At 44.9% G+C, this 25948-nt stretch overlaps 1 protein-coding gene across 2 annotated transcripts in view; it reads right to left on the reverse strand.

Moving 5' to 3' along the window:
- NUSAP1 (nucleolar and spindle associated protein 1) overlaps positions 1–4349 on the reverse strand; it is a 128760-nt gene extending 124411 nt beyond the window's left edge. Inside the window, exon 1 of one of the 2 annotated variants that reach the window (XM_088462044.1) lies at positions 4134–4349. In XM_088462044.1, coding sequence (XP_088318170.1) covers positions 4134–4226 — 93 coding nt within the window. In that variant the 5' untranslated portion in view covers positions 4227–4349. The remainder of the gene's footprint in view (positions 1–4133) is intronic. The other variant, XM_088462045.1, reaches the window with a different exon arrangement.
- Positions 4350–25948: the final 21599 nt, after the last annotated feature.

Here is a 25948-nt window from a genome sequence, read left to right on the forward strand (position 1 = left end):
AAAAAAAACACAGAAGGTCTCACCTAAACCGCTCTTACACATATCAACTTTCTATATATATATATTAATCAAAATGTTTGTTTGTAGCGCTTGACTGGAAGAAGTTTGGTGGCAGAGGGGGTGAACAGACAGGGGAAGACTAGCAATTAGCATGGTGGCAGTGTGGTTAGCATTGTTGCCTCTCAGTACTTGGGTCATGAGCTTGATTCCAACCGGGGCCAAATATGTGGAGTTTCTGTGTTCTCCCTGTGTTTGCTTAGGTTTCCTTCTGGTACTCGTTTGCTCCCACAATCTAAAGTTCGTTGGCTTCTGACAGAAAAAAAAAAAAGTGCGATTCCCATGTCATATGGAATATGGATTGCAAGTTCCACTAGGGCAGGGACTGATGTGAATTAATAAATATTTTATGTATAGCGCTATGTACATGTGTCTTCACTTACTGGTTGTCTGTGCTCCATATAGCACGAGATGCCAGTCGAGACTGACGTTCTGAAAGCAGCATACAGTGTTTTTTTAATTTTGTGCCACAGTAGCATTGAAAAGCCATTTAGCGTTACAAAGACTTTAATGGCAAACGTACAAAGTCGCAAATGAAGCACAAGGGAACACTGCGTGACGTAAAGCCACCTGCATCAGAGCCATTTTCACTTAGATTCAAAGGCATGTGTACAATTGTGGCAAATCAAATTGATCAGTATACCATAGCAATGTAGTTGTGACAGTAGTTTAATTACGCGAATAAGACATTTTAAGCGAGAAAAAAAAAAAACGCACAAAGTCACATGGGACCAGGCACATTGAGGGGGGGCTATTTGGCGCGACTGAAGCAACAGAAAGAAAGGACACATCTGTAGTGTGTAGACTATAAAATTAATTACCTGTTAACTAGTAGATCGGAGTCCATTACTCGACCCACAGGCTAGTAACATGCACACAAGTCATAGACAAACTGGAAACATACATCTGTGGGGAGAATTAAATGGTTTTCTCACGCCCATGAATAATGGGTGCCCGACGGGCGATATTCAAATTAAGCAAATGTGAATCGGAAATCTACAGTGCACCCACAAGCAGCCCTTCCCCACAATATCACGCAAGGCTCACCTAGTCCTTAAAGAACACAATATGTAAAAAATTATGGATAAAGTGGAAAACAAAGCGCTAGACATAAATAAAAATAATGAGAATCACTCCTCACACCAATATTCATAGAGACTTTTCTGAACGTATCACATATACTTAATGTTCATGTGTCCAGAAATAATGGATATTTATCCGTTATGTTCCTTCCGTCCTGATGCAGGGATAACCTTTTCCTTATAGATTCCTCTGTTTAAACCGGAAAAAGAAGAGATCAAAACAAAAGCTCATGGACCAATATACACTGAGTTTTAGATTCAGTCAAATTCAATTTTCACTCCCAAGTTCTATTATATCCCTTGAGGTGGCGTATCAAAACTCACAAAGATCAATATCGTGTTGTGGCTATAAAGGTATCTTTTCCTCACATTCCTTCACACACTTATAGTATAAATTCAATTAAAATTCACTTCCAAGATATACTATATCCCATAAGGTGGCGTACCAAAACTCACAAAAATCAGTATTATGTTGTGGATATAAAGGTATCTTTTCCTCACACCTCTTCACCCAACAGGATAGAAAGCCTTCACCGTCACCGTACGTATCAACGTACCTCACTTACATCAGATAGATGTCCATTACTGCACATAAAGGTATCTTTCACACTATCAAATTAGCCGAGGAACGGCTTTCTATCCTGATAGTATATCTTGGAAGTGAATTTTAATTGAATTTATACTATAAGTGTGTGAAGGAATGTGAGGAAAAGATACCTTTATAGCCACAACACGATATTGATCTTTGTGAGTTTTGGTACGCCACCTCAAGGGATATAATAGAACTTGGGAGTGAAAATTGAATTTGACTGAATCTAAAACTCAAAGTGTATACTGGTCCATGAGCTTTTGTTTTGATCTCTTCTTTTTCCGGTTTAAACTTACCTGAAAGAAAAATAGAAACAGAGGAATCTATAAGGAAAAGGTTATCCCTGCATCAGGACGGAAGGAACATAATGGATAAATATCCATTATTTCTGGACACATGAACATTAAGTATATGTGATACATTCAGAAAAGTCTCTATGAATATTGGTGTGACGAGTGATTCTCATTATTTTTATTTATATGTCTAGCGCTTTGTTTTCCACTTTATCCATAATTTTTTACATAGGGCGATATTCAAATGTTTTGCTTCAGGATGGACGCAAGTGCCATGGATGCACATTACTTATTGCGCATGTATATCAGTCCGATCCACGTCAGAACGATCTAGCGTACCATACTTTGTATAGTGTGTACCCAGATTTACAGTAAACACAAGTTCTTATAGCAGCTATTACAATTGCTATTCCACTAAATTATGTAGCTGTTTCCCACACATCTTAGATTGTAAACTCATTTGGGCAGGGGGTCAGCTGTACCTTGCTTCATGTTACTGTTATTTGTATTATAAAACTATTTATAAAGTTTGTAAACTCATTTGGGCAGGGGGCCAGCTGTACCTAGCTTCATGTTACTGTTATTTGTATTATAAAAATGTATTTATAATAGAATCCACAAAGTATCCACAGCCCCACATGAGAGGGTAAACATAATACCACAGAATAACAGAGCATGGAGGAGTGTATTATTCCAGAACATATTGTGCCGCTAAACTATTTCCCACTTTGCCTCTCATCAAGGCCCTCCGGCGATCCCCACAAGTACAGTAGCGCATCAGCCTAGTGTTGATGCACTGCGTATTACCTTCTGGTGGGTCCCAAATGACTACGCATTCACACACAAGCTCTCATTCGGCAAGTACATCACTTGTGTGAGAATGTCACCTGCTGTTCCCTGTTAGCTACTGGCAGGTAATCCTGCCAATAGGATACATCATGCATCTCCCCCATAAAGTACAATAGACACCAAAGAGGATTAGAATACTGGGGATTGAGGCCATCTATATGACAGAGTTCAGCTGCTATCACCAATTGAGAACATACAACTCTCCCAAATGCAAGCACAAAAGACTGGAGAAAAGTGCTGCAGAAGACCAAGGTAATTGTTTACAAAAAATGGTAATATTGTTAAAACCTGTTAATCAGTACCCCAGGCTAAAGGGGCCTATCCATTAGCAGAACGATGAATGTTTTATCTATTTGGGAGCGACATGCATGGGCGCACCGTGCCAATTGAAAATCACACCTTTAATCTCCCATCACTTTAGACAGGAGATAGGGTGCGATAAAGACAACTGATTTGCCCCCGTTGTGGCCAGACATATCGGGCAGCATACTGGTAAGTGTGTATGCACAATATTGTTTGTGCATACCACTTACCAAATCTTTGGGTGGTCGGTCCATCAGGTGGTCGCCAATCCATCACTCATGTGTGCACCCAGCATAAAGCAGAAAAAAAAAAAAAATATATATATATATATATATTAGTTCGTACAGCCGATAGATTGTACATTGCATCGGTTTGTGTACACACGATATCTCTGTGCATGACGTCGTTCTCAGGAAACGTGTTGGCCGTGCAGCACAGCAAACGCAATATATCCTGCACATCTGCTGGTGTGTTCGGGTGACCAACCCATTATGCTGGCCCAGGAACCACCTGCAATTACATCACAGCTGGGCAGGCAAACTTACATGTCTGTCCAGTTGTGATGTCTGGCCAGAGGTATCCAGCAGCCGGTATGTGTGTAGGCTTACCAAACCAGGCAGGACGGTCAGCCAGGTGTGTACCTCACATAAATACAAAACATCACTATAACTCCATAGGGGAGGTGACTGGGGAGGACAATATGACTACTTACACAAAACTCAAAACGTTTTACCCAGTCTAACCCCATGGTGACATGGCACCTGTGACTTCTACTGTCCACAACTAACTGAAGCACAATAACATAAAAATATCAGCCTGTATGACCAGGATGTAACATTAGACAGAGGCGGGAGACGTCCTCCCATTACCCCCTGGGCGGGCTGTATGTATGTATGTATGAGCTGTATGTATGTGTGAGCTGTGTGTATAGCAGCTGTCACTATACCTCACGGGTCTCACCTTCAGATTAGCTCGGACTCCGGCTCTCTTTGCCAGTCTCTGCAGCTCGGAGTACCTCAGCGTGTCCAGCTCCTGCAGCGTCGGCACCTCCATGACAGCAGCGCTCCAGTCCCGGCCGGTACAGCGCGGACACACTGGCAGTTCCTTGTTACCGGGAAAATCTGTTTTGAGAAACCGTCTGCGCGCGGTCGCCTGTAATTCAAAATCACCCAGCGAGGCTCACCCGTTGGCTAAAACAGGCACGTGTGCCGCCGCCGTCAGCCAATCAGTCCGCCCCGGGTGCTGTCTCACAGTCTGGCCACGCCCTTTCTTCTCCAGTACAGACTACAGAGGAGATCAGTGTTTCCCAGTTTCAGGCTCCTGTCCAGCCATTGGAACTTGGATCATGACCATGGTTGGAAGAGGAACAATTGGCAAGCATCAGTGGAATTATAGAATACATCGATGCAAATTGCCTGCTCTTGTCCTGTATGGTATATGTGCAGTTAATTAAAATACAGTCAGCTTATTACATCAACTTTGCAATATAACGTAAATTAATACTTTTAACCCTTGCAAAGCTTCTCAAACATTTTCCATGTTTTTGTTCCCCAGAGCACCTTCCAGCTCCTCAGGGAGGGAGACAATTTGCTATTGGTAACCGAAGTTAGAGGTTCTGTCATTACGGCTGAGTGCACCGTACAGGATGCCGACGCACACATGACCGGAGGTTAGGATGCCGACGCCGGAATCCCGACTGGATTGCGATCCAGACACCTGGTGGAAAGTTGTCTAACTCTTTCCCTATCCTTCCCCTCTCGCAGCCTAATTTGCCCCCCTCACACAAATACTTACCGTCGGGATGTCATCAGTCGGGATGGTGGTGCCCGGATTGTGACCCCCGTCGGGATTCTGGCACCGGCATCACGACCGTCGAGATATCAATTACATCCCCTGTCAATGATCAGCTTGAGCACCATGTCTGCATTTAATGCTGAAGATGATCTGTAAATAATATCGATCTTCTCTAAGATCGATATTATTTGATGCATGCACCATTGGGGATAGATTCTTATTGTGCATGTGCAGTTAAAAAAAGACAAGCCGACGCATGCATAGTAGTGAAAAAAGACAACAGTGACCAGTAAGTATATCGCTGCTGCAGCATAAGTGTTTATGGATCGATTCTATATAAAGATCATTGGGGCGATTTAATAGACGGCTATTTTTTTAATGCACCCGACAGAGAAATTCAATTGTTGCTCTGTCTGAGCGCGATAGCAGCAAGCGCGGCATGTGCAATAAACCCATGGTTAGGTAGCCCTAACCAGGACTTTAGACAGGTTTAGCCGTTTTACACAGCTAAACCCGGTCTAATAGGGCGTGAAGATGGCGATAATTAATGGGCCCCAGAACAATTGTATTGGAACACTGGGCGCCCATTAATTACCGACGCCCACACAATTGACTCGCCCCCGCCCATGTGTTGAGAACGAAACCAAAAATTGTGAATTTGAATACTCTGATATTTTGAGTCTGAAATTTAAAGCAACGATAATATTAAAGTCAAACACACCTGATTTAAAATTTGCAATCAAAACTGTAGAGAATAAGCAGATTTCAAAACCTGCTGCTTAGTAAATCTAGTATTGACGCCATAAGTCTCAGGCTTTATGAGAATATTACATAAAGAGCAACATAATACACAGTAATGTACATCTTGACAACTAATAACATGACACACAAACCTTTATCACAGTGATGTACTAAAACTCAGACAACAGTCCTGATTTGTTTCTCTCCTATATTATCATTTTTGTACAACTCCTTTGTTTATTCAAAGTAATTTTTTGATCATAGCAATGGTCATTCATTTGTGTTCTTGGCGTTTTGAAAATATTGTTTGTAAGAAAGATTCCTAGTCTGTCTGTTGATGGTTTATCCATTTTTACCTCTCTAAACGGCTGACATGAAGAATAGGGTTAAGTGATACATATTGATATTATATACTGCAAATAAACTCATAATGCAAATAAACTCACTGCAGACTTATGGTGAGAAGTATTAGACTGAATTATACAATTGATTACTAATAAGATGGACAGGAGGAACTGTCCTTTTAGTTCCAGATAAATCACTCACCTTTAGCAGAATTGGATGCTCCGCACTGTGGAGTCCCTATCAGTCTATAATCACCTTTTCCAGCTTTCGTCGTGTAAGTTCTGTTTGAAAGAACTGGGACCTGTAGTTCTGAATTTGTGCATCTCAGGTTATATAGTTTACTTTCTACCGTATATACTTTATTGACTAGAGCAGGGCTCAGCAGTCAGAACAAATATATGAGAGCTGCTCAAATAGACTCTAGAGATGCAGCATATGTATAATGACACAGGGTCGAGAACATAAGTACTATTTAAAAAAAAATATATAACAGACATCAATTTATTGTAGAGATGAATCAAGAATTGTTAATATAATACCTTATGATAATCCAAATATAAATACACCGGTGTATTATTGTTTATAGGATCCCATTAAGAGGGATACAATATATCTATAGTTCAGTATTAAAAACAAAGGGGGGAATTCAATTTAACGCGCTATTGAATAGCGACGGGAGGGACTCCCGAAGCTGTTCAATACACCGCGCTGTTTGGGCGCACTAAGGATTTCTTCTCGCACCCCCCTGGGGATGCGAGGAGAAATCCGACCAAAGTACCGGGCGTGCAGCTCTTTTTCTGCTTAACGCGGCACTAACAGCCACGCGCCCGGCACTTTGGTCAGAGAATGCCGGTTAACGCGCCTTAACACCCTTGTTAAGGCGCGATAGGTGCGTTAACCGGCAATTCTCCGACCACACAGCGCACTGAATTGAATAGCTCCGGGAGCTTGCTCCCGGCGCTATTCAATTCGCGTTGAATTGAATCGCCCCCAAAGTATCAAAAAATAGCCCTGAGAATCTGTATCAATAGTCACTTGAGAAAAATGCAACGTGGGGCACTACAATGAGGAGAGAGAAACCAGGGTCTTCCTGAAAAAATACACCAGGAACCAATGTAAATAATTAACGGAGCTCCTTTTATATATAATGATATATTTAAGTCCCGAAATGCTCAAGAAGGTGGTGTAGTCAGATAAATCTATATTATTTGTCCATTATGATAACCACAGCAACTGCCTGCTACTCACACTCCTTGAATAGAAAGCTGCAGCTCTATATTAGTGGTCCGAGCGTTCTCGGGCTAGGCAGGGAGCGGTCCTTTTGTGAGCGGCTGTATGGGACCCGGGCGAGCTCGTAATGGAGTTAGATGAAAATAGGTTTACTTGGTATGTAAGAACCGGTAAGTAGAATCCTTAACGCGTTTCATCACGCCCTCGTTACTTTATCAAAAGGACTAAGGACTCCACTTACTGGTTCTTACATACCAAGTGAACCTACTTTCATTAACTTCTTTACGAGCACAAACTACTCAGTGAAGCGGAGGTGAGAGGCAATTCTATTCATTGCTCCACTGAGGTGAGGCAAGTTAGTAGAGCCTATCCTGTAATTCTTAGGTATACCCCAAAGTTTTGACTATAAAATGATAAGAAAAAAATGTAAGTATTATAAATATCTTCTTTGTATTCTAATAATTTTTATAGTAAAATCTCTGAGTAAAAAGTGTATTGCAGGTGAGGCACTGCCTCCCCTGTCTACCTTTTCCACATATCCCTGATCAAAACTCACCAAATTTCCAGCACGATATACTGCTGCACCTTTGTAATGCCCACATGAACCCTCAGGTTCATACATGTATCTGTAAATCTGGCTCTGATACTAGCCAGTGCCTCCCCAGCCATTTACCTCACCGCACGTCATTGGTTGCTAGCAGGTGCCACTCTCCCCGCTTGGTTCATTGATATATATTGTTTCCTGTTTACAACTCTCCTATACCCTGGGATGTCGAGGATCGTTTGGTTTTTAGTTTTCTTGTTAACCATGTTTGGCAAAATGGGCATTGGTTAGTTGCTCCGACTAGCTGCACCAAAAGTGGCTCCATGTAGGCATGGTCAAAAGCAAATGTTGGTGAGGTTAGCAGACTATTAACCCTAATACTAACAGCATCCCAGTGAACACCATAGATCATACCTCCCAACTTTCTAGTAGCGAAGACAGGGACCTTTGTGCGCGCCCATAAAAGGGGGAGCAGCCCTTGTGTGCAATGCCATGCCTGCTAGCCACTACCCCTGTTCATGATAGGCCCTGGATTGGGATAGTCTGCACTTTAGCAAGGTACTCACAATACTGACAGTAGCATGTCTCTAAATATAGCGCTGATAAAAGGGGTAGTGTAAAGACATCTTTAAAAGAGTGAATCTGTATTATATATTTGCTTTACAAAGTTCTAATTACAGCATGGAGCTTGTTATACATTTTGTGCAGTGTTGTGCATTAAACATAATGCATATAATAAATATATCATAATACACTGAATATTTCATACATAAGGAAGGGAAACATCCCTTATAAATCAGCCATCCTATAATAAAACAATCCTTTTCTGTGTTATAAAGTGTATTTAGAAAACTTTGCAAAAGTTGATAATTATTTACCAAGTAACTCATGCTGCTCTCAGAGGAGGCTGTCCTAATGATGGGGGTGGGGATTAAGTGGTTTCCAGTCAGGGAGGCAGTAACCTGGTAGGGGGGCCACTGAGCTGGATGAGGGAGGAAATCTGGTGGGTGTGTGGGGGGGGGGTAAAATATGATGGTACTGCTACGCTCGCCACATGATTATATTCTCCCTCTATGTCCACTTGGATGGTAGGGAATGACATTGGACACTGGCTGATGTAGTCAGGGTCAATCTACGGAAGGGGATCTAGCTGCTTCCAAAGTGACAGTATTTCTCTCTCCTCAGCTCTGCCTGGCTGGCCTTAGCAGTTTTTGTTTTTTTGCTCTGTCTTCAAGACCCGCCCATAAGCCCTGCCCCATAACTATTCATATTAATAGTTTTTGCCATCAAATTCTTTTCATGCGATGGTTAGTTACCATCGCATCGAAAGATTCAATGGTGGAAGCACTGCCATCATATGATGGTGGGCTTCCGATGTCCATCCCAACTCCTTCCTATGGGAAGGAGTTCCGGGGATGCAAAGAGGGATCCGAGCGGATCCCTCCACCGCCTCCCCACTACCACCGTGGCGGCTGTGTGCATGCGTGACCTCGGGTCATGCATGTGTAGCGGGGATGACCGAGAGCAGGTAAGTAATGCAGCTACTTCTGTAGCTGTGATACTAACCGAGGGAACAGCTGCTTATCGGAGCAGTTGTCGCCTCACCGCAATGATGAATTGCTCCGGTGTCACGTTTCTCCCGCTGCGAGTTGGATACTTAAGTATCCCTCGCAGCGAGATCAATACTTCATCATTGGAGGCGATACGGCCTTTGATGATGAATAGGCCCCACAGTCATCGATGTACAGCTTGTTGCATGCAATGATGGCACTATCCTGTATTACACGAGATGGGTAGCAACCCTACCCTGCTGCCGCGTCAGCGCCCCCATAGCACCGGCCCCCAGCTCTCTTTATTGGACAAGCACCGAGTGCCGGCTCCCGGCACTCTATGACCAATCCGCCCCTGGTTGATACCTAATGATCATATTAACGGGTCTATTCATGTAGCAGTGAAAAGCCTTGTTTAGCTAAATACAAGGCTTTTCACTGCCTTTGCCTATTCATAGAGAGGCTTCCTGTGAAGAAAGATATTCTTTCTCCTGTGGCACTCTAGTTTCTGTAAGCATCACATCACCATACTTTAGTAGGGTGAGTGCGCTTCTATAAGAAGTGGAAAGCTTCATTTTACGTTTCGTTTGCTGTAACATATTCGCCGTCTGTGGACGACGTAATCTTATTGTTTCTATGTTAAGGACGGGGAAGATCGACACTATTTTTAAAAAACACTGGCACATCCTCAGGATGGATGATAGCCTTAATACCATACTACAAGACAAGCCAGATATAGTATTTTGCAAGGCTCCTGATATAAGAAAAAATTGGTGCACAATCATTTTAAACAACACAATAAAACCTCACAAATGACACTAGAGGGAACTAAAACAAGGGAGGGGTTCTTCCATTGTGGTAGGTGTGGCAATTGTAAGAAATTGGGATATAGAAGCACAAAACCAACAACTGTCATTGTATCTAATCAAACAAGCAAAGAATATAAAATTAGGAACACTATAACCTGTGATAGCACTGATGTTATCTATATATTGGAATGCCTGTGTGGGCTACAGTATGTAGGCCGCACAACTAGAGCCTTGAAAGTTCGGATTTACGAGCATATTAGAAATATCATAATAGGTTTTGAGAAACACAGTGTCTCGGAACATTTCAAAACTGTACACGACTGTAACCTGATAGGTTTAAAATTTACAGCTATAGAGAAGATTAAGTACAATTGGAGAGGTGGCAGTAAATCAGATAAAATAGATAGGGTTGAAAGCAGATGGATCTATGATCTACAGACATTACAACCAGAAGGTCTAAATATTGACCCTTAAAGCTCCAATCTCATTGTACACATCATTAATCCTTTCACCTTTAAGTATTCATTCCTTTTGATCCTTTTCAATTTTATTAGTTCTTTATGCCGCTGAGAATGTAAATTTACCACCACACAGGTATTTTAATTTTAATTCTTCATGTAACCTTAGCCATTTCAGTAATGGTAGGTAGAAATTGGTATCAGTTACCTTATTTCTACATTAAGCTGATTATATATAATGTTTCTTAATGTTTCTTATTTAAGCTTAAGCCCCACTATGAGTGTTCTGTTAACGTTATATGACTGCAGTAGAGTCGTCAAATTGATCCCACCCAAAATGGCTGCCTCCAGATTGTAGCATGTATTTAGAAACAGGAGCACAATTATACACAACCCGCATTAGAAATAGAGCTTAAAAAATGGCCACCGCCAGTAATAAAGACACTTTCTAATGTATACCAGCCATCAGTTAGCACACAAAATGGGCGTCTTAGATGTAAAACAAACGGAGATCCCTGTTCCATGTAATGACCTTCCGGCGGGTAGTCTGGACTCCATGGCACCCAACATCAAGCCACACTAGATCTCCGACGGAAGGCTTCGTTACTACGACAGCGCGCAAAACAAACGAGTGCGCATGCGCTACAGACGGCAACCCGGAAGTGCGGCTTCTTTGCCGCGCGAACGGGGGCTATTTAAAGTTATTCCAGAAGCTAGTCACCACCATATGCCCTTGATAAAGTCCCCTATAGGGATGAAACGCGTTGGGACTATATATTGATCTGCACAGACTTTATCCTTGTTACTTCTTTATATTTGTTTATTATTTATTTATTTTTCTTGCATCTATTTTTGTCATTTTTACTGGATTTTACTACACCACAACAATCAATTGTGGAATAAATATATTGATACACATAGTATCAGAGTCTTTTTAGAGGAATACTGACACTAGTCCTCTGACATCGTGCCCTGTGCCCAGACCTGCATAAGAGAGAGGACGTAAGGAGGAACTGGACCAGCAGTCTACACGTCTAGGGTAAGTGTGTTTTTCTACTTACCCATATCACTGCCAAATTGTGTCCACAAGTTCTCCTGACACTGCGTTCCCTGTTTCTGAGGTCACGAGGAGCTAAGACGGAGGTAAATATTCCATCCCTCATGAAGGAAAGGTTGCATTAATATTATACAACACTCTGCCTAAAGTTTTTGCCGAGCTGATTTATGTATACATAGGATTTATTCCCCCATTCTGTTGGGACTAATATACTTTACCTTGGTTAATATTCATTAACTTTACTGAAGGTTTTATGGCCTAAAATCAACAATCAAGATTCAGCCTCAAGTTTTTGCCTACCTGAACTATTTATTGATCTAAACTTTGTTCATTAATGGTCCTTGATACAACAATATATAATTAACTACAAGATTCAGCCTCAAGTTATTGCTTACCTGAACTATTTTCCATTGGTGGATATAACTAGAGACAGAACATTACTTAACATCTATTTGGCAACAATACCTACTTCCACTTATTATTATATATGTTTAGTGGGACTGATTTATTACGTATTAGCTAGATACTGCAGAGCGCTTCCTCTAAGATTAACTGTTTTAATCTAAATTTGTGCGATATTCCTAAAGGAGTCAGGACACTCCCTGAGGCAGCTGCTAGTGGCATCTTTCCATTTTTTCACCTACTTTGCGAGCGTTGATCGCATATATCTATTTCTCTAAGGACGGGGAAGTGGAATGCTTCCCTTTCCTTCCAGCACTCCTCCGTTTTGGCTCTGCCCCCTTCTGTGACATTTGGCGAATCAGAGGTGTCTCTGCAAAGAGAAGTGGTCTCTGGCAGGCTGCAGGTAGAGGGGCGGGTATTTACATGCTAGCTATGGGGGCAGTGTACTCCTCTCCCTCCTATGGCTGCTGCACTCAGGCATATCTCCCCGTCTCAATCCATCTGATGCAAAACAATTCGCTCTGTCTCCGTGCAACAAATAAGTGAAGTGACCGGGCCTATGCATGTGCCTGGTCACTGCTGACTGCCTGCTTCCTCCGCTACCCCTTCTCTCCCACGCCCGGCTCACACTGTACTTCGCCAGCGCATGTGTAGTATCCAGGGGCTGGACACAGATGCGGTATAACATTGACAAGCTGCTTCGCTGAGGAGGCTGACTTCGTTGGACACCGCAATATGGGTAAGTATTAGTGAATCACTCTGTAACTTCAAGATATATTGCTTCAATGTGATGCAATCTGTCTCCAAAGTTACCATGACTCACTTCACAATCTATATCAATCTATATAAATAGACCCCTAAGTTTTTCATGTGGAAGGTCGAATGTTTAAATACACCAATAAAGCATAGAAACATCCTACAGCATCTGAAATGGTTGACACCTGATGTTGCAGTAGTTCAAGAAACCCATTGGAAGGTGAGTGACCCCAATGCGCTCCGGGGATTGTTGAATAAATTAAAGTAAATTGGCTTTGTTTACCCTCAAAGCAAAGGAGCGTGATCATAATTTTTCGTAAGTCTCCCCATTACAATATTTTAGATACACTGCATGACGAAGATGGTCGTTATCCTTTTGTCAAATCATATTTGTGTAACCCTCCCCTTTTTCCACTAAGGGGATACCAGGTTACTAACTCCTTTATTCTATAACATACCCACCCATAACATCTCTAAGTGGTGTACCTTTCCTCTTATCATTAATCCAGTGCCTTCACCCAAGCTAATTAAATATCTGTATTACGTTTAAGGCTTGCCTGGGTAAACCATGTGATACACTATAATACCAATAAGGTCCTGATAGTGTAATATCATGTTTGTGTATGAAGATTGACATGACATATATTACAGTGTAACATCATATACATATATATATATATATATATATATATTGTGATAGGATAACTGGTAAAGTGGTCTGTGGCAGGTACATTTGTCCCAGATTCCTGTCTTTTGTGTTTTAAACCCCCAGGAGAAAGTCTGCAGTGTAGCAGGCTTGAGTTTCGGCTTTTTGAAAAGCCGGTTTGGGACCTGGGGGTTGTGGGTGAGAGGAGAGGGAGGGCTCCACCCACGGCCACTCCAGGTTTTGGTTCTCTTACCCTGGTAACAGGCTTGATTGGGTTCCCACCTGAGGGTGGCCAATATAAGCCTAGTGTGTTGAGGGCTGATTGTCTCACCTGGGAGAGCAGACAGGGAGTTTGCTCAGAGACACTTGGAAAACCTATCTGTGAGTACTGTGCTGTGCTTTGTTGCTGGCGAGGTCATTAGGCCCTGCCAGGTTCTGGTAGTGAGGGAACTACCTGTGAAGTTAGTGCCCCGACAGGGCTAGGATTTACATTTATGTTTTCTTTATATTTCTGTCATTGTACAATAAAGACTGGCACCGACCAGCTTGTACTTGCATCCAGACTGGTATGCTGCTTCCCTGCTGCTGTGTGTGTGTAAGGAAGGAGTCCTCTACCCAGGAGAGGGACCCCCTAACCTAACTGTGTCATAATATGGTGGAGAATGCGGGCAACCACACACACTGAAGTTGCAGCGAGAGGAAAACTTTCCGTTTAAAAGTTAAAGGGACAGACACCCAATTTGTGAGTGTGGAAATAACACTGTGTCCTTGAAGTCCCATAGAGGAGGCGTCAGCCAATGCTCAGAGAGGCAAGGTTCAGCTTCCAACCTACACCCCAGAACAAAATGGAGGAAATTATTAAGGCCTTGCTCCAAGCTACAGCAGCTCAGCAGGAGACAAACAAACTTCAGCAGGAAGCTACAGCAGCTCAGCAGGAATCCACCAGGGTGCAACTGTTGGCCTTGGAGACAGCCCAGAGGCAACAACAGGTCGCCATCGAGGAAACCCACCAGGCCTTAGCGGAAAACAGCCAGGCCATAAGAGAGGTGGTACAGCACCTGGTCGCCCGGCCCAGAGATGTTAATACTGGTCCTCCCACCACCACTCACTCCGTACGAGCCAGTTACTTCCTCCAAAAGATGACTTCGGGCGATGATGTGGAGGCCTATCTCTCCGCATTTGAAAGAACGGCCGAAAGGGAGAGTTGGCCCCAGGAGCAGTGGGCAAGTCTGGTGGCACCTTTTTTGTCTGGGGAGCCACAAAAAGCATATTTCGACTTATGCCTGGCTGATGCCAAGGACTATAAAAAACTAAAACAGGAGATCCTAACTCGCTTAGGAGTCGCCACCTTTGTTCGTGCCCAACGGGTCCACCGCTGGGAGTTCCATAAGGACAAGCCTCCACGTTCACAGATGCATGACCTCGTCCATCTGTCCTCAAACTGGCTACAGCCCGAGACGCTGACGGGACCACAGATCGTGGAAAGGGTCGTGATGGACCGGTACCTGCGATCATTACCTGTGACTCTGCGCAAGTGGGTGAGCCATGCAGACCCTAAGTCCGCGGACCAGTTGGTCGAGCTGGTGGAGAGGTACATGGCGGCTGAGGAGCTGATGAGTATGCCCCCCCGATGGCGCACCGGCGAACTCCCAGAGACACTGGTAAGACTGTTCCAGGGGAGAAGGGTGCTGGGCGGTGGAATGTACCTAAGACTGAGGGTGTAGAACCTGGAGACAGGCCTGCCAGGCCGGGAAGGTTCTTGCCCCGTAAACGACTAGACATTAATATGACTCAGTGTTTCCGATGTGGTGGCTTCGGCCATATTGCCGCTAATTGTGCACTTACAACTGAACCTATGCAATGTGATACTGCTCATGTCTACCGCAGGGGGTCTTTCTTTGCACAGATAGCCTGTACGGCTGACCGGCAGGCTGAGACTGATAAGCACATGTGTGTACTCACTGTAGATGGCAACCGAGTAGAGGCACTGTTGGACTCTGGTAGCTTGGTGACACTTATAAAAGCTGAGCTGGTGAATCCCTTGAGGCATACAGGGAAAACTGTTGGTGTGACCTGCATACATGGGGATACTCGATATTATGTTACGGCCGAGGTGAACATCGAGACACCATGTGGCTCTGCTATAGTTTCTGTGGGTTTGGTGCATGGTCTGGTGTACGATGCAATATTGGGGAGAGACTTTGCTCACTTCTGGAAGTTGTGGGAAAGCCGTTTTGTTCCAGAGGTGAACAACCCCGATCCATTTGAGAAGGTTGTCGATGTAGTGGAGGAGGGAGTTTCTTCTGAGTCAGTTATTCCCTTTTTCTACTATGGTTGGCGAACTAGAGAATGCGGAACAAGACGGTGGCCCGCCAACTGATGTGCCTCCCATTGAGGTGGGAAGTGTTGTTGGGCCAGGTGATCGTCTGCCTGATTTAGAGGTCAGAAGAGAGGTCTTTGCTGTGGAGCAATTGAATGACCCTACTTTGGTAAAAGCCAGGGAGAATGTAAAAGTAGTTGATGGTAAACCCGTAGACCCTGATAGTCCTTTGTCCTATCCCCACATGGCAATGTGTCAGGATTTGTTATATCAGGTGACTAAGAAGGGGGAAGATGTTGTGGAACAACTAATAGTTCCCAAAGCCTACAGAAGAACAGTGTTGGATCTGGCCCATGGTCATATAAAGGCAGGCCATCTAGGGGTAGAGAAAACCACTGAGCGAATAATACAGAGGTTTTTCTGGCCCGGGCTTCATAAAGAGGTATCTGACTTTTGCGCATCCTGCCCTGAGTGTCAGTATCATGCCCCCAGGCCACATTTTAAGGATCCACTAGTTCCATTGCCTATCATAGAGGTGCCGTTTGAAAGAATAGCGATGGATTTGGTTGAACCCTTAATGAAGTCTGCCAGGGGACACCAGTATATTCTGGTCATAATGGATTACGCTACCAGGTACCCGGAAGCGATCCCGTTGCGCAATACGTCAACCAAGACCATTGCCAGAGAGCTAGTTCATGTCTTTAGCAGGCTGGGTATACCTAAGGAGATACTAACTGACCAGGGTACACCGTTTATGTCCAAAGTCATGAAAGAGTTATGCCGCCTGTTCAAAATCGAACAGTTAAGAACTTCGGTTTATCACCCCCAAACCGATGGGCTGGTCGAGAGGTTTAACAAGACGTTAAAACACATGCTTAGGAAAGTGGTCGACAAGGATGGTAGGGATTGGGACTACTTATTGCCGTATTTATTGTTGGCCATAAGAGAAGTTCCCCAGTCCTCCACCGGGTTTTCACCCTTCGACTTGTTGTATGGGAGACACCCAAGGGGGTTACTAGACATTGCCAAAGAGACATGGGAGTGGCAGTCTAGTCCTTACAAAACGGTGATTGAGTATGTTTCTCAAATGCAGGAGAGAATTGCTGCGGTAGTGCCGATAGTGAGAGAGCACCTGGAACAGGCTCAACAGGCACAGCAGAGGGTATACAACCACAATGCTCGGTTACGCAGCTTTGCTCCTGGGGACAGAGTGTTAGTATTGGTTCCCACTGTGGAAAATAAACTTTTGGCTAAATGGCAAGGGCCCTTTGAAATCTTAGAAAGAGTGGGGCAGGTCAATTACAAAGTTTACCAGCCGGGGAAAAGAAAGCCGGAACAGATATACCATATAAATCTGTTAAAGCCCTGGAAAGATAGAACGGTACTGTTGGCCGTCCGAGACCCTCCAGTAAGTCCAGGGCCCTTAGTACCCGAAGTGACAGTGGCAAAAACCCTGTCGGCAATTCAACAACAAGAGGTCAAGGAGTTTCTGATTAGAAATAGGGTGCTGTTCTCTGATGTACCTGGGAAAACCTCGGTCATTAAACATGACATCATCACTGACCCAGGGGTTAAAGTTAATCTAAAGCCCTATAGGTTACCAGAAGCACAAAGAGAATTGGTGTCGAAAGAAATTAAAAATATGCTAGAGTTAGGGGTTATTGAAGAATCACATAGTGAATGGTCAAGTCCCATTGTGTTGATTCCAAAGCCCGACGGGAGTGTGCGTTTCTGCAATGACTTCCGAAAGTTGAACAGTGTTTCAAAATTCGATGCCAAGAGTGGATGAACTGATTGAGAGACTAGAGACGGCAAGGTATTTAACCACTCTTGACCTAACCAAAGGGTATTGGCAAGTACCGTTAACCGAGAGCGCCAAACAAAAGACAGCTTTTTCAGTGCTAGAGGGCTTGTTTCAGTACAAAATGTTGCCCTTCGGGCTACATGGGGCACCTGCTACCTTCCAAAGAATGATGGACAGGATTCTAAGGCCCCATAGACGGTATGCGGCTGCTTATCTGGATGACGTGGTCGTTCATAGTCCTGATTGGCAAACTCACTTACCCAGGGTACAAGCAGTGTTGGACTCCATCTATAAGGCAGGTTTGACAGCCAACCCAAAAAAGTGTTGTCTAGGCATGGAGGAAGTAAAATATCTGGGATACACCATTGGCAGAGGCCTGATAAAGCCTCAGCTCAATAAAGTTGATGCCATATAAAACTGGCCACGGCCTCTGAATAAGAAGCAGGTGAGAGCCTTCTTGGGAATTACGGGGTACTACAGGAGGTTTATACCCAACTTTGCCACCATGGCAGTCCCACTGACTGACCTGACCAAAGGCAAACAAAAAGTCATGGTAGAATGGAGTCCTGAGGTAGAGAAAGCTTTTCAGGAGTTGAAAGTAGCGTTGTGTTCCCTACCAGTCCTGATGACTCCTAATTGTGAAAGGGAATTCATAGTACAAACCGATGCATCAGAAGTAGGTATAGGAGCGGTCCTGTCCCAGAACAAGGAGGGTGAGGAACACCCTATTTTCTATCTTAGCAGAAAGTTGAATATACATGAGAGAAACTATGCCACAGTGGAGAAGGAGGCGTTGGCCATAAAGTGGGCGTTAGAGGCTCTCAGGTACTACTTGGTCGGAAGAAAGTTCAAATTGATCACTGACCATGCCCCTCTGAAGTGGATGTCTGAAAATAAGGACAGTAATGCGAGAATTACAACATGGTTCTTGGCGTTACAAACTTTAAAATTTTCAGTGGAACACAGGCCAGGAAGCCAGCTGGCCAATGCTGACGCATTGTCACGCGTTCATTGTTTGGGGGCTTCAGTTCCGCCTCACAGGTCGAAATAAAGGGGGGGGGATATGTGATAGGGTCACTGGTAAAGTGGTCTGTGGCAGGTACATTTGTCCCAGATTCCTGTCTTTTGTGTTTTAAACCCCCAGGAGAAAGTCTGCAGTGTAGCAGGCTTGAGTTTCGGCTTTTTGAAAAGCCGGTTTGGGACCTGGGGGTTGTGGGTGAGAGGAGAGGGAGGGCTCCACCCACGGCCACTCCAGGTTTTGGTTCTCTTAGCCTGGTAACAGGCTTGATTGGGTTCCCACCTGAGGATGGCCAATATAAGCCTAGTGTGTTGAGGGCTGATTATCTCACCTGGGAGAGCAGACAGGGAGTTTGCTCAGAGACACTTGGAAAACCTATCTGTGAGTACTGTGCTGTGCTTTGTTGCTGGCGAGGGCATTAGGCCCTGCCAGGTTCTGGTAGTGAGGGAACTACCTGTGAAGTTAGTGCCCCGACAGGGCTAGGATTTACATTTGTTTTCTTTATATTTCTGTCATTGTACAATAAAGACTGGCACCGACCAGCTTGTACTTGCATCCAGACTGGTGTGCTGCTTCCCTGCTGCTGTGTGTGTGTGTGTGTGTAAGGAAGGAGTCCTCTTCCCAGGAGAGGGACCCCCTATCCTAACTGTGTCACTATATATATATATATATTGTGGCAGTGTCACCAGAGATGGTGTTGGTGAGCAGCAGATTCTGTGTGGGGTTGGAGAGATCCTCCCGCACAGGTTATTAAAACTGAGTTGTGATACACTTGTGGGTGCCTTGTGGAGAGAGCTCAAGTGTGGGCTGATGAGAAGGCAGACCAGTCAGGCTGTTGTTGGAAACAGTCTATGTGGGACTGTGGCAGCAAGAGAGCCCAGTGTAGCTAAGTGAGCCATTGGGGGCCAGGAGGCCTGTGTCTGGACCTTGCAGGAGGCAAGGGGGGGACCATAAACCTCTCTGACTGTGTGACATTGAAGCAGCTGGGCTGCAGGCTGAGGAAACCAGTGCCTACTGTATACCTGGAGGTTACAGGGAAGGCCACCAAGACTGATGGTGTTTGTATAGCTGTGTAAGCCAAGCCAGGCTGGAGATGGCAATTGACCTGCAGAGAAGCAGGCAGAGACTTTATTGGCAGACTAGCTTCACTTTGATAGAGAGGGTTCAAGAAGTGAGCTAGTGCCCTAAGAGAGGGCTAGGTTGTTTGTTATTTTCTGTTTCCTGATTACCATGCTGGAAGTAAAGCACCATTTTCATTTATTTTACTGGAATGCCATGTGTGGACTAATTCTACACCTAATCACTGCACCACTGACACCACTCTACCGAGCTAATTACCCCAAGTTGTCACATGTGGTGGAGAATGCGGGCATAAAGATTCTACGCAAGAAAAGTCTGTGCAAAAGTGGATTACAGCAGGTACAGAAAATGTGGAGTACAAATGGAAATATAGATGCTTATTGCACTACATAATTGGACTCACTTAGAAAGCTAAAGGAGGCTCACTGCACCTGCATGATGGAATGCTCGTCAAGGTGGTGAGTGAAGAGAAGTCTTTTGTGAAGTGTTGTTTAAAAAACAAAATTGTCTGCAAGTGTGAACTTTTCCTTGAAAGGAAGAGTAATAAGTGTTACACAAGTTGCTGGAGAATTGTTGGCTAATGGGAGAGGCAAAGTTTGCCAGAAACAGAAGTATTGAAGTGTATAGCAAAAGTGAAGTTGCAAGTGTATTTTCTGCTAAAGAGGAAAAGTTAAAGTCTGTTGAAGTTGCCGAAGCCGGATGATTGGCTGAGACCAAATCTTAAATTAATATTTTGCGTCCTCAGTACGATACCATTGTGTACGATGCTATATTTGATTATTAGCGTCGTGCATCTGTTTTGCTACCGCATAATGTTGAAAGTCCTATCAAAACCTATACGCACATTAAATAATACATATAAAATATACAAGACGCACAATGCACAGTTGTGCTGTTTATCAAAGCACAGATAAGCACAAAACACATAGACGCACAGCGCATACTAGCGACTTTACACAATATTCTCACTCGCACACATGCAATCTCTTATAAAAAGGTTCCCAAGCATTAAGCTTAATATTAGAGGTTTTATTAGCTAGTACTTATGTTGTGAAAAATAAAGTATACGATGTTTAAGGTATAGAGACTAGGAGACAAGTCATGTTTGGTACCATTCTAAATCACTGTTTATTTGCAGATCTCCGGTTCTATCGGCAAGGAGATCGCATCATGCGTTTGCAAGTTATGAATCATAGGAAATTAGTGGTTAGAATGTATATCTGTATGTAGTGTCTTTTGACTAGTTTAGACCTGTTCTTCGGCAGGAAAACCACACAAAGCAACATCTGAGGAACTGGGACATACCCCTAGTGACGCTGTATGAACTGTCCAATTACCTGCATCATACCAGAATGTCCAGGAGCAAGACCCAATGGAAATCTGTTAACTAGTCTCTTTGTTCTATAAGGTATATAGCCCGGGTACTGGTTATAGTATACAGCCATTCTTCTTGGATGACCACAGGCTTCTGGAGAGACGACTGTATACTGGGACCAGTGCGGACGCGTATGTATCGGCTTGTACCTTTTGTATTTACTTGCTTTTTATGATAATTGTCTAGATCACAGCGCGTTATACTTTTCATTGAATAATATAACTTTTTGTGCTTTGGAACCACAATTGGATTGGAAAGCAATTATTTCTTATGCGACTTGTAGCACTAAACATGAAACGTTGACACTACAGCCTTGACTACATTGTTTTTTTTTCTTGCATGGTGTGCCGCATCTGTGAGAGATACATGTGATTGATCGTGTGCAGGCAACCAGCTAATTAACCAATTACAAGGACTGCCGGACCATATGCATTTTATATATATATATATATATATGTGTGTGTGTGTTTATATGTATGTATATACCCACACACACGTGTGTTTATATATGTGTGTGTGTGTGTATATATATATGTATGTGTGTATATGTATGTATATATACACACACACACACGTGTGTGTATATATATATATATATATATATATATATTAGGGATGAGCGGGTTCGGTTCCCTGAGAACCGAACCCACCCGAACTTCGGGGATCCGGGGCGATCCGAGCCCAAGCTCGGATCTCCCTGTCTGCCCCGGATCCCTCTCCCGAGGCAAAACCTCGAGATCTGCTGTCGGATCTCGAGGTTTTGCCTCGAGCGGCCATTTTAAAAAAAATGCCTTTGCCTTTAATGGGCAAAGTGCTGATTGGCTGACAGAGCCGTCTGTCACGGCTCTCAGCCAATCAGCATTATGGTGCTCATTTGCATGTAGCACGGACTCGTGAGATCCGTGCTACATGCATCTGTGTGATTGACAGTGACACAGAGCACAGATGGGTCAGTGAGACCCGTCTGTGCTGCTGTGTATTTCAATGACACAGATGCACGCACGGACCAGGAGATCCGTGCTACTTGCATCTGTGTCATTGACACAGAGCACTAACGGGTCCGTGAGACCCGTCTGTGCTGCTGTGGTAAATAAAAAAAAAAAAACCTGTGTAAAAAGAGAAAAAAATGGCGTGCCCCCCCCCAAAAAAAGAGCAACCAGCCCCGGGCATTAGTGACCCAGTGCTGGGTGTGCTTAAATACAGGGGACAAACGACATAGGGGTCCCCTGTACTTAAACACAACCAGCACCGGGCTAGTCAGAACCAGAGCTGGTTGCCAAAATACGGGGGACAAACGACGTAGGGGTCCCCCGTATTCTGCGCAACCAGCTCTGGGCTCTGATCCGGTCCTGGTTCTGGAAATACAGGGGAAAAAAATGAGTAGGGTTCCCCTGTATGTTCCAGAACCAGCACTGGACTTTTTCTAGCGGGGGGCTGATGCCACAGCCAGGGGAGCCCTTTCACCGGGCCCCCCAGCCGCAGCATCAGCCCTGACCGCTAGTCAGCCCAGGCCGGGGATCCCTGGAGAGCTGGGGACCCCCCCAATAAAGGGGTCACCCTCTCCAGGGCTCCCCAGGCCCATGCTGATAGCCCGGGGCTATCCCCGCCACCCCTGGTGGCGGTGGGTGGCGGGTTGATTGTGTGGTGTGGTGTAAATAAAGAATATCAAACATTGTCTTTACAAGTAGAACTGCAAGTCCCAGCAAGCCTGCCCCGCATGCTGGTACTTGGAGAACCACAAGTACCAGCATGCAGGGCATTAAGGGCCCACTAGTACCTGTAGTTCACCTGTAAAAAAATGTTTAAAAAAAACACAGGACACACACACCGTGACAGTATAAGTTTATTAAACATACATACACACACACACACACACACACACATGTACACATACTCACCTATGTAACCCTGTAGCATCGGTCCACTTGTCCGGTAAAGTATCCATAGGGGACCTGTGAAAAAAAACATACTCACCATCTCCTATGCGAGGTTCTGTCCTCTTCGTTCCAAAGTAGGCATCCCCGGACTTGGCAAAAAAAAAAAAACGAAAACGCGATCCACGAACTTAGTACCGTTCTATAGCGGTACTTCCCGAATGAGAGCTTAGCGGCGGGGTATCACCATGGAAACCCCGCTGCTAAGCGTTCATTGGCTGAGAGAGGCCATCTCCCGTCTCTCTCAGCCAATGAACGGCTCCCTCCATTGTAGTCAATGCTGGGAGCCGCAAGGTTATTAAAGTTTACCCTGCGGTTCCCACCATTGACTACAATGGAGGGAGCCGTTCATTGGCTGAGAGACGGGAGATGACCTCTCTCAGCCAATGAACGCTTAGCAGCGGGGTTTCCATGGTGATACCCCGCCGCTAAGCTCTCATTCGGGAAGTACCGTTCTATAGAACGGTACTAAGTTCGTGGATCGCGTTTTCGTTTTTTTTTTTTGCCAAGTCCGGGGATGCCTACTTTGGAACGAAGAGGACAGAACCTCGCATAGGAGATGGTGAGTATGTTTTTTTTCACAGGTCCCCTAGGGATACTTTACCGGACAAGTGGACCGATGCTACAGGTTACATAGGTGAGTATGTGTACATGTGTGTGTGTGTATGTATGTTTAATAAACTTATACTGTCACGGTGTGTGTGTCCTGTGTTTTTTTAAACATTTTTTTTACAGGTGAACTACAGGTACTAGTGGGCCCTTAATGCCCTGCATGCTGGTACTTGTGGTTCTCCAAGTACCAGCATGCGGGGCAGGCTAGCTGGGACTTGCAGTTCTACTTGTAAAGACAATGTTTGATATTCTTTATTTACACCACACCACACAATCAACCCGCCACCCACCGCCACCAGGGGTGGCGGGGATAGCCCCGGGCTATCAGCCTGGGCCTGGGGTGCCCTGGAGAGGGTGACCCCTTTATTGGGGGGGTCCCCAGCTCTCCAGGGATCCCCGGCCTGGGCTGACTAGCGGTCAGGGTTGATGCTGCGGCTGGGGGGCCCGGTGAAAGGGCTCCCCTGGCTGTGGCATCAGCCCCCCGCTAGAAAAAGTCCAGTGCTGGTTCTGGAACATACAGGGGAACCCTACTCATTTTTTGTCCCCTATATTTCCAGAACCAGGACCGGATCAGAGCCCAGAGCTGGTTGCGCAGAATACAGGGGACCCCTACGTCGTTTGTCCCCCGTATTTTGGCAACCAGCGCTGGTTCTGACTAGCCCGGTGCTGGTTGTGCTTAAGTACAGGGGACCCCTACGTCGTTTGTCCCCTGTATTTAAGCACACCCAGCACTGGGTTACTAATGCCCGGGGCTGGTTGCTCTTTTTTGGGGGGGTGCACGCCATTTTTTTCTTTTTTTACACAGGTTTTTTTTTTTTTTTTTTACCACAGCAGCACAGACGGGTCTCACGGACCTGTCATTGCTCTGTGCCAATCACACAGATGCATGTAGCACGGATCTCCCGGGTTCGTGCTACATGCAAATGGGCACCATAACGCTGATTGGCTTCCTGTCTGCCACTGCAGTGCCACTCCTAGATGGGCCACGTGTTTGTGCCGCCCCCTTGTGTCGCTTAGCATAGTCATCCAGCTTCCTCGGTACAACCTTTTGGCCTAAAAACAATATTGTGAGGTGTGAGGTGTTCAGAATAGAGTGGAAATGAGTGGAAATTAATGTTATTGGGGTTATTAATAGCGTAGGAACAAAAAAAGGCCCATTTATGTGATTTTAGCGTTTTTTTTTTATTTTTTAAGAAAAAATCCAGATCCAAAACACAAAACCCAGAACCCAAAACACGGAAGGGTGGTTTTGGCAAAACCAATCCAGATCCAAAACACGAAGAAAGATCCAGATCCAAAACCAAAACACAAAACACGAAAAGTGTCCGGTGCACACCCCTAATATATATATATGCACGTACTTGTGTGTGTGTTTGTATATGATACTTACCGACTTTCTTTCCGGGAGGGGGCTGCCAGGTTGGTCCAGCAGGGAGGGTGAGGCGGCTGTAATGGGCGGAGCGGGGGCGTGTTCGTGCTTTCGTGTCATTGTGGCCCCGCCCCCCGCTTTATAATATCGATATTACCGGCATTACAAAGCAGGGGGTGGGGTTACGATGACGCGATTTAGCGCAACTCGTGTCGTCACCCAAACCGCCCACTTTTACATGCGGTCGCGGGGGGCGGCGGACAATGCGGGAGACTTGCCTCCTCTTGCGGGGTGTCGGGAGCAGCACCCGATTTTTGGGAGGCTCCCGACAGTCCCGGGAGAGTAGGCAAGTATGTTGTGTATATGTATGTATATACGTACGTGTGTCTATATATATATATATATTGTGATAGAAGCACTGGAGAAGTGTGGAATGGCTGCTATATATGTCCCAGATTCCTGTCATATGGGTTCTGAAACCCCCAGGAGAAGTCTGTTTGGGAAAAATGTCGGCTTTAGAGAAAAGCCGGAATGGGTCCAGGTTTTGGGCTTTTCAGCCTGGTAACAGGCTCATTAGGGCTTGCAGCTGGGTTTGTTTGTGGCTGAGTGTCTCACACCTGGGAGAGCAGACCGACTAGCCTGTTCCGAGACACTTGGTTACTTTCCTTGTAAGTACTGTGCTTGTGTTTCGTTGGTGAGGGCAATAGGCCCTACCATTATTATAGAGAGGGAATCTGCTGTGTAGCTAGTGCCCTGCCGGGCTAGGACTTATGTTTTGTTTATGTTTATATTCATTTGGCACAATAAAGACTGGCGCCAACCAGTTTGTACGAGAACCCCAGACTTGTGTCCTGTTTCTACAGCTGCTGTGTGTGTAAAGAGGGAGTCCATCTACCCCAGGAGACAGACCCCTATCATGACTGTGTCACAA

This window comes from Taudactylus pleione, unplaced genomic scaffold (assembly GCF_031769625.1).
Source record: "Taudactylus pleione unplaced genomic scaffold, aTauple2 ptg001138l, whole genome shotgun sequence".
NCBI classification, from domain to species: domain Eukaryota; kingdom Metazoa; phylum Chordata; class Amphibia; order Anura; family Myobatrachidae; genus Taudactylus; species Taudactylus pleione.